Source organism: Helobdella robusta (genome assembly GCF_000326865.2).
Source record: "Helobdella robusta unplaced genomic scaffold HELROscaffold_19, whole genome shotgun sequence".
Taxonomy (NCBI): Eukaryota; Metazoa; Annelida; class Clitellata; order Rhynchobdellida; family Glossiphoniidae; genus Helobdella; species Helobdella robusta.
The window spans coordinates 369,253-382,735 of record NW_008704034.1 but is presented as its reverse complement, the minus strand read 5'-3'; the positions used below and the strand labels follow the sequence as shown (position 1 = coordinate 382,735).

The following is a 13,483-nucleotide window of genomic DNA, read 5'->3' as shown; positions in this document are numbered from 1 at the left end:
AATTAGAATGTTAATACTAAGAATTATAACATTTAATTTAATTTCACGATGAAAATGTTTTTAAAAAAATTCACATTTTCATGCTGTAACTGCCATAATGACACATGGAAGGCAAGAAAGTATACTTTAAAACTTTTAAGTGTCTTTAAATGTTGACAGGCATGAAAATATATATATTGTGAACTTATTCAACATTGATAAAAATGAAAATACACTTTCTTACATAGAAGGTATGTAGGGAGTTAGAGATTAGGGTGAAAAGTTAATATATTTAATATTATGAATGTACAAAAAGTATGCAAAAATAGCTTATCACTAAACTAAAAATAAAAATTAAAGTTTGAGTAGTTACATTTTAAGATTTAATTTTAAGCATTTAAAAAACTTAAACTTTCACCAACTTTAGTCCTGATTCTAACCCTGATACATTGCAAAATTTATAAAATTAACCTAAAATTTTCAGTGCATATTTTCTTAGTTTATTTTTATTAATTTATTAAAAGTTCATTCACTATTCACTTAACTGTCTTTATTTATTTTTATTTATAACTCTCACTTTCATGCTTATCTCACAAGTCAGAAAAATTTACTTTTACAAAAATAACATTTATTAATTTATTTGATTATTCATTATTTCAATTTACAATTTATTACTCAAAGTCATAATTATTGGACTCCAAAATTTTTTTATTATTAGTATTATTAATTAGAGTTATTATATATTTAGATTTAGTTAAACTGATATTACGTCTTAGAAATTAATAAACTGAAAAAAGTGAAACACTAACTTCATCAAAAGAGTGCATTTTATTTAAATTTAACTGTACTTTTACTTATTTGCACTGTCTGTCTTTGTTTATTTATTATCAACTCCACTTTTAGTATTTTAAAGAAAAGAATTTTATTTAATTTTATTTGAAACAACACAATTGTGTGGAAAGTAAAAATACGTTTATAAAATAAATATACAAGCTTGTTTTATTATATATACTTCTGCAAATCCTAATAAAAATGTAAAAATGTTGATATTATTATGTAAAACATATTTCATTATCATTAATAATTAAAAATATTTGTATAAATCAGATGCGAATAATTTATGTTTTTGTATGTCATCACATTTATATTTGTAGCATAATAAAAACATTGCTACACAAATATTAAGTCTTAAAATTTGTATTACAATATAATATACATACACCATCACCACAAATATACTAAGTGTATGATATAAAACACATATATCTAAACATATCATTTGAACTATAACACAAACACACAATAAAGTATGTGCACAAACAATAACACAACTAAGCATATACTTATCGAAAAAAGGTTTTTAAATGCTCCATTCCATTACATTAATATATATGTAAATATAAATATATATAAATATATATATATATATATATATATATATATATATATATATATGTTTTAATATATTCCAGCACACACAAACACACACATACACACACACACAAACACACGCACACATATATATATATATATATATATATATATATATATATATATATATATATATATACATACATATATCTATGAGCAATATGAATAATAGAAAAATTAAAATTATTAGATAATTCTATATATTATATATAAAATTATATAGATATTGAATTTAATAAAAATTATATATATGTAAAATAAATATATTTATATGTATATAAATATATACAGACACGTATATATAATCTATATATATTTATATATATAAGTATTTGCATGGATGTCTGTGTGTCTGTGTGTCTGTGTGTGTGTGCAGTGTGTTATGATGTTTATAAATAACAAAACAGCGTAATGCAGTTTCGGTAGCTAAAAGTCATGGATGATTGTGTTGTTGTGATTCGGTTTTGTAGTCGTCGGAATGGCTCCGGATGATCCGAAAGATGTTTGTTTATTTATTTAAAAAAAAGTTATTTCTTGATCTCCCATCATATCATATTTTCTGTTGTGGTTGGTTGGCTGGCCGGTTGCTGCTGAAGTTCATCTCTTCTTTATTTTAAAAATTTATTGTTTGTTTTTATTATTTTATACGGAAGGATGGAAAAAATACACAAACTGGTGTTGTATTGGATTGCTGTGGCTATTAATATTAATTCTAATTTTAATGTTTAATTTTAATGTTAATTAAGTATGGAAATAATTAATAAATTATCATGATTATCATAATTGTCACTGTCTTCAATAATAAATACTAAATGAAATAGTATTTACCTGATTACAATTAATTAATTAAATTATTTTATTATTACATCAGTTATCTGCTTCGACGTCTGACTGATAATCGATAATGCTATATAATGAAATCTTATGCCATCCAAATGAATAAAATTAATAGTGAGAGTTTTCTATTTATGATGCTGAATGTAATATTCGCAATTTATAAATGTACCACATCCAATCATACCACAGTTCAGCTGTAAAGCATCATATTACTATTACTTCAATAAATCAAGATCAGTTATTGATAGGAAAATGAAAAAATCTAAACATGGAAGAGATGATTTGGAAAAGAACATCTTAAAGGGTCATGCATTCTTTGTGAACTTCATGGAAAGACATGGTCTTGCCGATTGCATTCGATATTTTCCTGATAGTATGACACTGAGTAACTTGAGGAGCTTGAATATGAATGACCTGTGGAACAAATTTGATGTCAAAGAGGAAAAAGATGCCGGCCGAATTATGAAAATTGTGAGTGAAGCCCACAAAGATGACCAAAGCGATAGCGACGTATGTTTAGTAGTAGTTAATAATTTTTATTGTTTTTAAATATTTTTTAAATCAATTATTAGTTTTACTTATTAATCATTGGATTGTATTTGAAGATTTGTTAATCATGTTTAACTAAAATTTTATTAATCTTGTTTTTCTGCCGAGAGTATTTTTTATTAAAATTTTATAACTGCTTATTTAATTTGTGTATGTATAATAATATTTTTATTGTTTTTGTTTGTAATGTAACAGGTTGAATACTTGTCATCATCATCTCCAAGTGGCCACAATCCACTAAACAGTTTGAGCAGTGGCAACAATATAAGCTCACATCACTTGAATTGCAATAAATCTCTTACAAGGTATTGGCCTCTGCTACATCTACTACATCCTAATTTGTTTTTTGTCTAACATTTTATTTTTTCAGCGTTTTAGTTAATCATCTCTATAATCTTAATAATCTTTTCATTTTCATCAATTTTAATTTACAATGGCCTTTACAAGACATTTTTGCCTCATCTACTCTCCTAAAACTACATTTTCATTTTTTTTGTATTTTGCAATTGTAGCTTTTGAATAAATAAATAATACTACATACTTCCAATCTTTTAAAAGCAAAAACTTCTAAAATCTATAAGCTGAAAGATTGTTGGGTCCATATTAAAAATTTTTGTGTAAGTTTATTATTATAATTTTTTTCACTTCAAGAACATTATCTGAAGAGCTGAAGTATCCGGTAAAGTTGAGGAAGAAGTCCTTACGGCAGCAGCAGCAGCAGCAACTTCATCACCACTACTTGAGCAACAACATCAAACATCTCAGCTGCTCACAATTTGGTTTGTATCTATTGTATTGTGTAAGTCTGCTGTTAGTGGTGTATTAAATATATAATTATTATTAAGTTGGTGAGAAATGGCGCTGATACTATCGCATCTTAAATGAAAAACTAGCGCTAAAATCACTACTGTTACATAAACTGTTACAGGAACCGTTACATGACAAGTGTTGTAGAAATATTTTTCACTTAATTCATGTTGATTGAAATCTTCAACTTCATTGTTGGAGCATTATAGATTTAATCAATTTATTGTTAGTGCGTTATGAATTATATAGATTGTCTAAAATGTTTGCCATTTCTCAAAAAATTATTATTAAATAATTACTTTAATATTCCAAATTAAAATTTATATGGTTTGTACTAAAGAAAGCAGTTTTCAAGGTTCAAAACCTATTTGTCTGATTTAGTTGATTACCTCATGTTACAAGTACAGCCATATAAATACCACGTGTTAATGTTAAAACCACATTCTAAAGCTGAATAAAACCTCGTGTTAGAGTTAAAACATTGTGCTAAAATTGAATAAAACCCACATAAGTTATAAAGTGAAAAAAAAACAAAAATAAAAAAACAGATATAGTAACAAAACAACGCCCTTTACTTCAGGTTTCTCAAATTAGAAAATTATTTTGTGCGATCTAATGAAATAAAATTTCAACTTAGAAGTAGCGGTAGAGATTTCATTCTAGCTTCAAAAGTTACGCTGTTCCCAAATGTCGCTACAGCTTAATAAATGCTATTGATACTGAAATAGTAGCAGTACCTGATAATGTTACCTGCTGCCATCATGCATTAATTTACCGTGCATAAAATTAGGTACATTATTCTTTGTAATCATTTCTTCATGATGTTGCAACAGTTTCCAAAATCATCATCACCGTCAATAATCTCACGTTATGCAAATTCTAAGTATTCATTATTCGCTACCAGGCTTGAATCAGAGTCCATCGTCTCATGCAGGCACCACAAATTTGTTGAGGTTGAATAGTTTGGGCCTGGGCAAGTCAGCCCCTCTTTTATCCACTGTTCAGGTTATCTTTCTTTTTTCAATTTTTCATATTTTTATAAATTTAAATTTATATGGTCTTATTTATTTCACCGTTTTTTTCGAAATGTTACATTTGGGCATATTGCATTTATACAGATTTAAAACGTTTTGCAATTCATGCTCATCTAAAGAGCATTATCTGTTCAAAAATTTGAGAAAAATGCATTTATTCCTAACACAATTTGTTATGTTTCTAATGAGACAAATAAAACATGTTTAATTGTAAATGTTGTAAAATGTTTTGGAAATGTTGGAAAACATTTTGGAGATGTAAATTTTCTTGGATAAGTTGTAATATCTCTCGTAAAACCTGTATGAGTAGCAAAATGTAGCAAAATAGCGTTGAAGCATTTTTTTCCAGCCAGCCCCCATAGTTTGATTAATGATGCATTTTGGTCAATTTGTCACTTATTTTAATTTTTCAAGATGCCATCGCATTCTGTTTCTGTTTTATTCGTTTATATTTTGTTACTTTGTCTATGTTTTAGTTACTGTTATATTTATTTTCTTCCCTAGTTAATTCAAATTAATGTCATTGACGCCGTCATTATTTATTATCAACGTTATTACCGCTTATCAAATGTTTTAGGGTATTGTTTATGGTCCTGTGTAAATTTTGGGCTATAAAATTTATGGGTTCTATTTGTCATCATCATCCTCATCATCATCATGGTCATCATCAACGTCGTCATCATCAACGTCGTCGTCATCTTCATCCTTATTGTTATTGTAATCATTATCCCCATCTTTTTTATCATCGTCGTCGTCATCCTTCTAACGTCATCATCATCATCATCGTCGTCGTCATCATCGTCATCATATCATCATGATCATCATGATGATCATCATGATGATCATCATTATCATCATCATCATCATCATCATGTTCAATCTTATTATCTTATCTTATTATTTTTGTTTTTGTTATCATCATCACCATCATCATTACCGTGTTATCATTGATGTGAATCACTCTACCTACATTAATGTTCTGGTTCGCCATGGGCTATTCTTATTATCGATTTTTTTTTATCTTTCATTAAGAAATGTTTGTCTCACTGCGCTATGACCAGCACCTCAACGCATAATGCGATATCAATCACATTCATCGTAGAAATTGTTATTAATTTTATCTAGCATTATTGTTAAAAATTATCTATAACAAATGATAATATCGTTACGTCGTTTTAATATGATGAATATGTATCATCAACTTATATATCGTTTTATGTAAAAATTATCATTAAATGTCAGTAATGATATGATATCATTTTATGTTTATTACATTTGTAATTAATGATATCTTTACACTTTTTAATTATAATTGTATGTGAAGATTATGATTATTTATCGTTAATGATTTAATCATATTATCATGATTGTCAGTTATATGAGCTATCAGGATAGTAGCAGTATGCCTATTTGTTTGCACTGTTCCATCATCAATATGTCATTATTTATCACCGGCGCTGTACTGTTCAGCTCTAACATCATCTTCATCATCTTCGTGTTCATGTAGGTGTATTCTCTTTCCTTCCTCTCTCTTCCTCTCTCTCCCCCCCTCTCTCTCTCTCTCTCTCTCTCTTTCTTTCTCTCTTCTCTCTTTTTCTCTCTCTCTCTCACACACACACATACACACGCACATACATACATACAAATTCATGACAATTTTTAAAATAAACTTCTTTATTGATATTTTGAAGACCCTATTTGCTTACTCATCTGCTCTCCTTAGACCCTGCCTTTTTAATACTTTATGTAAATATGTATGTATTTTTGTATTATGTGTGTATCTTTGTAAATTTGTATGTATTTTTGTACTATGTGTGTATCTTTGTATATAGGGTATTTTTGTATATACCGTTTACTTAGTGTGCACTCCTGTATAGTGTGTACTTTTGTATAATTTATACTTATGTTTAATGTATAATGTATGGTGTGTAATTATGTAGAATGTATAGTTGGTGAGTATTTGTGTTTAGTGTGTACTTTTATGTAATTATGTAGAATGTATAGTTGGTGTGTATTTGTGTTTGGTGTGTACTTTTATGTGTAGCGTGTACTTTCTTGTATGTAGTTACTTTACTTTCGTTTAAAGTGTACTATCGTATAACGTGTATGATGTTTACTTTACCTAAATATGTAATACTTCTATGTACTGTTAGATTATTATATATCATTCGTGTTTGTTGGTCTTACAACAAACATCTTCTTATCATCATTTTATTCCCTTTTTCATTATTTAATTTTTGTCGTCTCCATCATCTTTTTCTCGTAATTATGTAGTCACCATCATCGTCGTCATCATCAGCATCATCTTCGTCATGTACTTCTCGATGTTATCTCTATCATCTTATCTTATGTCATTATCATCATTGTTATCAACATCATCTTCATCGTCTCTTATTCTATATCATCGTTATCATCAACTTCATCATATCCTCAGGCTTGCAATTTGATACTGTTCTCAATTATATATTGGACAGGAGTTACATATTAACAATAAAGACTCCTCTAATGGCTGCATATCTTTTGATGTATTTGCATTACTCTTGCTGAATAACTTCACAGATACTCACTCACTCACTCACTCACTCACTCACTCACTCACTCACTCACTCACTCACTCACTCACTCACTCACTCACTCACTCACTCACTCACTCACTCACTCACTCACTCACTCACTCACTCACTCACTTACTCACTCACTCACTCACTCACTCATTCACTCATTCACTTACTCACTCATTTACTCATTGATGATAAAAAAGTTAGAAAATTTTTTGATTAAAAATTATATTTAGGGGCATATGCCATTCACATTTAACTAATCATCGTTGTAATCTCCACATTCTCATCCTCCTCATCATCCTCATCATCCTCATCATCCTCATCACCCTCATCTTCTTCATCTTCATCCTCCTCATCATCCTCATCACCCTCATCTTCTTCATCTTCATCCTCCTCATCATCCTCATCACCCTCATCTTCTTCATCTTCATCCTCCTCATCATCCTCACCATCACCTTTATCACCACCATCACTTCACACTTCTCCATGCAATGCTATCTTATCTCTATGTATATATATATACATACATACATACATACAGCATATCTTCCATTCTTCCTTGTTGCAATTTCACACTTCCTACCTACCTACCTACCTAGGTTTTTCTTTATCTCAATTTCATCATTCCCATTATTCAAATATTCACTTCTTATATCAGGTGTTTGTTTGTATATGCCATGCAGCCTGATGTTTAATGATACTGGGTCTACTTATTTTTAAGAAAAGTTTTTAGCAGAACTTTTGTTTATCCATTAGGTTGTTTGCCTATTTGTTTATTCATTCATTCGTTTGTTTGTTTGTTTATTTGTTTATTTTTATTTCTAGCTGTATGAATATTCTTAACATAACATAATAAGGAGTTTCGAACTGTCGTTCTTATGCCTCCAACAAATTATAAAACCCTCAAATTGAAAGAGTAGATTCTTAGTTACACATGTGACTGTTCTGTTTTTAATATTGACCATATGGTGTCTAAAGCGTTGCTTTCTGGATGAACATCCTTCATGATTTTTATCTACTCAAGATGTGATGATGAATTGAGAATAATTAATTGACATATAAATTATATTTCGATAGTTAAATATACTATAATATAATCTATAATATATATATATATATATATATATATATATATATATATATATATATATATGAATATTTGAATTTAAACGTACAAGCAATTTTAATATCGGATGAGTAAGCGGTAAGGATTATGTTGGTGATGATATATCGCCAGATTTCTCAATATGATACGATGTGATATGATATGATATCATGATCTGATATGATAGTCTGTCTCCTGATTAAAAGTTTTTTTTTTTGATAATTTATTTTATAAGCCGGGATTAAAAAGACTTCAGTTTGTATTTGCGTCTAATTTAATTAAGCTTCAGCCTCAATTTTTTCATTTGTATTTTTTTGCATTTTCGTATTCTTTTAATTAATCCTATCAAGCAAATAAAAGAAAAAACTAACAAAAAGGAAAAAGATAAATGAATGAATGAATGAATAAATGAATGAATCCCGTCAAGTTGCACCATCGTAATCATCCTCCATATATGACCAATCATCATCACCAATCATCATCACAATCATCATCACCAAAACCATCATTATCATCATCACAATCATCATCATAATAATCATCATCACTTTTATCATTAGTGCCTCAACGTACTTGTTTATATCTGATACTCCCGTCTATATATCAACATAAGAAATAGTTTTTTTTTGTCTGCCTTTTTTTAAAATTTTGGGAAAAAAAATTTGAAACTTTTTTGTTTGAAATTCTGCTAACCGTCATGATATATGAGTATTTTAAATATTTAACTTTTACTGGTAGTTTCTTTGTAAATTTTAAAAAGGAGTCGTATTTTAAATTTTTGGACTCACCTTATAATTTTTGAAAAATTCCTTGTGTTAAAGGATGTACTCTTAAGAGTAAATTTATTCTAATGGTGTTTTGTAATATCCTGTTTAGTTTCGTTATTTTTATTAATTTATATTTTTTAAAATTATTATTATTCATTTATTATTTTTAATGGTAATATTTATTTTAACATTGATTCTTATTAAAAAGAATAAATTTTGATGTAATTGTGAATGATTCAATTGTTGTAAAGTTGCAATGATCTTGCAGCGTGTTAACGTTTGCTTATATTACATGTAATTTTTTTTGGTTCATTTTTGCGGAATTTTTGAGTCAAGTTTTTGTTTAGAGGTATTTCGTTGCACTGAACATTAAGATTAGAATTTTTTGAAATATTTTTCTTTATATCTTCTCATCGTACGTTCCATTCACTCAGTGCTTGCTATTTTATTTAAAAAATTTCAAATTTCTTTTCAGAAGAGCTTTTCAAATTATTACGTTCCCATGGTCTCGAGACAACTGAGGTACATTTCAAACATTTTCATGTTTAACGTTATAAACATTGTATAAACCAGGGGTGGCGAACTTTATTGTGAGGGCCGCATTGAGGACTATTTAACCTTTGAAAGGCCGCATATGTACTTAAAAAGCTAATAATTTTTTTGACCCGGGGAAAAATTTATTTAAGATTTGTGGCTCCTTTCTTTTTTTGGTCCTAATGTCTGGCTATAGACCTTTTTTTGGCAAACAAGGCCGCATACATATAAAATATTCGTAGTTTGCTCACCCCCAGTAGAATAAAAAGTTTTGCCCCGATATCATTTTACATCCTTTTTTATAATGTGCGCGAAAATTTTATTTTTTTTTTTCCCCATGAACACGTTTCTCTCACGAATAAACCTGAATGAACACAAGATTCTTCACAACTTTATTGAATGCACACACGCACGCTCTCACACAGACACACTCTTGTACACCCACACACACACACTCATGTACACACACACACACACACACTACACACACACACACACACACACACGTCAGTGACAGATTCTCCTATCGTCATAGCAACATGGCTTCCACGTCGTCGAATCTCTCGTTGGTCAACAACCCTCATGTCACAGCCATCATTCCAAGTTTGTTCGTTTGTTTGTGTTTGTTTGTTTGTTTTTTCGTGCCTGTTTGTCTGTTTTATGTTTTCGTACTTTCTAGATCTCACAGACTTCAATTTGGCTCAACATTTGTGATTTTTTTTGCTTGTTTTAAATAATAATGAAGCCATGTGGTCAGTTTTGTTTATGTGTTTTGTGGTGTATCTTTACATGTTATTACATGCCGTTTTCGCTTATCAATGTTCATTTATTATTTAGAGCAGGTGTTGAGCGTAACAGTGTAATGATGCCAATCTATGCCACTGACATACATTTTTTCGTTTTCCTTCACCCTCTCCACATCTTTTTCGCGCTTTTTTCTTTTTTTTAATGATTAATAAGTTTGCATATATTGTCTGTTTGTTGTTCTTGCATTCACTCATTCATCAGTTCATTCATCAATTTGTTTGTTTATTCATTCATTTATTCATTCATACATCCATCCATCCATTCACTCATCCATCCATTTATCTGAAATGTTTATTTGTAGATCATAATGAGAGCATAAAATAATGTTTTGAATTGTTTTTGTGTCCTGTCCATTAAATGTGCCTTCATATGTTTGTTTGTTTGTTTGTTTGTGTGTGTGTGTGGGTGTGTGTGTTGTTTATTATATAGTTTTTAAAGTGTCTGTGTATAATAAACTTATGTGTGTGTATATGTGCGTATGTGTATTATAAATTTAAGTGAATGTATGTATGCGTGTATATGAGTTTACATGCAAAACTGTAAAAGATGTTGTTATGTTGCTGCATAGTTTCGCCTTTACATCTCTCTTTAGTGTCTGTTATTTTTATTGTGAAATTATTTTTATTGTTCTTATATCAATGTTATTTTTAGTTCTTTTCAGTTTCTGTTAAATTCTTCCCATGTTTGGTTAGTGTGCTTTTGCTCCGTTCTTCTTCGCCATTTTACATTTGCTGTTTTCGGTCGGGGTAAATTATTGGCTGCTCCCTCTCTCTCTCTCTCCATCTCTCTCTCTATCTACTGAAGTTTTGCCCTTTTTAAAGAGAAAATTAAGAATAAAAATATGAAACGATGTTTAAAAAGTTTAGAAAGCAACGCGCGTTTGAATTTTTAAAACTCGAAGAATAATTTGAAACAGTATGCTTCTTCCCTTTCTTTTCTTTCAAGAAGCACTAGTTTCTACCTCAAAATAGACATTCCACAAAGTAAAAATTTTAACTTTAATTAGAAAATTTATTGAAAACTGTCAAAACGATCGTCATCTTCATCTAGTTGTGAGCATTTGTTTCCTATTTAATGGTTGTTTACGAAATCATTCCTGCTCTCCATCCACCCTGTACCATCATCACTCACGTACATAGATTTCTATGTATGTTAGTGATGTTGGTGAGTGAGTGATGATGTGAGTGAGTGATGATGAGTGATCTACTTTACACTACTTTACATACTGTAAAGTAGATTATGTGAAGCAGGTTGAACATTAAATATTCATGCACCGTGTTGTGTTGCAACGTAACCCTCACGACAGTAACGAACACGATACTACCATGAATGTATGTGTGTGTATATATATGTGTGTATGCATGTGTGTATGCATGTGTGTATGCATGTGTGTATGTATGGAATTGATATGTGCTTGTTGTGTTGTGAAGTGGATGCACTCATTGCACGGCACATGCGTCGTTTAAATAATGCTGAAAGTTAGATTCATTGATTCCTTAATAGAAATTATTTCAATTATATAATTATATAAATTCTTTCTGCTTTGTGGGCTGCGTTTGACTGTTGTTCAATTATTAAAAATTAGTTTTGAAACATTTGAAATACTATGTGTTGAAATATTATAATTAATATTTGTAATTAGGCAAATATGCATCCATGTGTTTTCAAGTTGGTTGTTAATTTGTCATGTCATTTGTCATTTGTCAATTCAGCCATTTGTTGCGGTATAACATTTCACTAACGTAACATTTCGCTAACTGCTTGCTGATTATTTATCATTCATGTTGCTACGAGGCCAATTTGATGAACATCTAGTGTTTTTTTGGGCCAATTTGATGAACATCTCGCCAAAAAACACTAGAAAAACTAGTGTTTTTTGGCGAGGACAACATTAAGGACAACATTGTTGTGTTGTATTGCATTACTGTTGATTTATAGACTGGCATGATGGTGAGGAGGTAGGAGGAGAAGGTTTCAGTTGCAAAAGTGGAAACTCCTCGGTCAAGAGAGCCATACAACATGCTTCTTAATGGAAGGCAGCCGACAGCAGACAGCACTTGACGCGTGATATGTGATTTAATGCTGACTTGACGCATTTGGATGAGCATTGTTCTGTATTTAATTGTATGCGTAGCTTACATTAATATTGTGTTAAATTAATTTTTTAAAATGAGTTTTGCATCTCGAAGATGTTGAACAATAATAATCAGATACATCGGTTTGTGTTGGGTGAGATAGATGATAATAATAATACCCAAAAAAAATTTAATGTTGAAGACGTAATAGAATTGCAAATGCCAGGCATGTTTTACCTAAACTCTACTGGTGTAACTGAAATGTCAAATTAACGATGAAGAAATGAGGATGGATGATTGGGTGACTGCTGCCCCTCAGAGTACCTACAGATGAACGTTTCAGTTCCATGTCTGCTTGTTGGTTATAGTTTTGATGCTGGTATCACATTAATAGGTGTGAAGGTTTGCATGTCCATACATGGGTTTGTATGTTTGTTTGTTTGTTTATGTAACCTAGGCTGTACATTCGTATGCACTGTAATGAAGGCCCGTCTTTGTATTGTATTCTTATAAGTGTGTGTATTTGTATTGGTATGTATGTGGATCTGCCTATGTATGCAAATGTTTACTTGCCTCTGCAAATTTATGTACGTAATATCCTCTTTCTGTAATTACAAAAACGTCTTTTTGTTGTTTTTTTTACGTCGATGCAAAGTAACAAAAATTTTTTTTCGGTTTTTTCGGTTAGTTTACTCTACTTCGGGGTTACATATGCTAATCTTGCACGAGACGTAAAAATTTTTACCGGCAACATTTTTTCCCTCTAGTTTTTATTTCATTTTTTTTTGTTATTTTACCAGTGCTCTATTGGTTAGTACTTCAGTTAGAAAATCCGTTCTTATTTACATCGATGTTCATATTATTTCCCAATTACGTTTTCTATGTTATCCACGGGGCATGAAGGTTAGATGTTGCTGATACGACCCATACAAGCACGCCTGCCGTCTGCGTACTTTTCGCATTCAATTAGAATCGTCCAACAACAATCCTCTACCAT

At 30.0% G+C, this 13,483-nt stretch overlaps 3 protein-coding genes across 3 annotated transcripts in view; 1 reads left to right on the top strand and 2 right to left on the bottom strand.

The window, feature by feature from the left end:
- The window catches only part of HELRODRAFT_170805 (hypothetical protein), a gene marked incomplete at both ends in the record, with an annotated part of 4,546 nt that extends 3,740 nt beyond the window's left edge, over positions 1–806 (bottom strand). Inside the window, 2 exons of the mRNA XM_009016635.1 lie at position 420; positions 789–806. Of these exons, the coding sequence (XP_009014883.1) occupies position 420; positions 789–806 (19 nt within the window). The remainder of the gene's footprint in view (positions 1–419; positions 421–788) is intronic.
- Positions 807–2,499: 1,693 nt separating this feature from the next.
- HELRODRAFT_170804 (hypothetical protein) lies at positions 2,500–7,125 on the top strand (the record flags this gene model as incomplete). Its single annotated transcript, XM_009016634.1, has 5 exons — positions 2,500–2,757; positions 2,992–3,101; positions 3,448–3,575; positions 4,508–4,608; positions 7,072–7,125. The coding sequence occupies 5 exons, from the start codon at positions 2,500–2,502 to the stop codon at positions 7,123–7,125; spliced, it is 651 nt and encodes a 216-aa protein (XP_009014882.1).
- A 3,577-nt stretch (positions 7,126–10,702) lies between these two features.
- Positions 10,703–13,483, bottom strand: HELRODRAFT_170803 (hypothetical protein; the record flags this gene model as incomplete). The annotated part of the gene is made up of 3 exons (XM_009016633.1): positions 10,703–10,774; positions 12,337–12,523; positions 13,440–13,483. The coding sequence occupies 3 exons, from the start codon at positions 13,481–13,483 to the stop codon at positions 10,703–10,705; spliced, it is 303 nt and encodes a 100-aa protein (XP_009014881.1).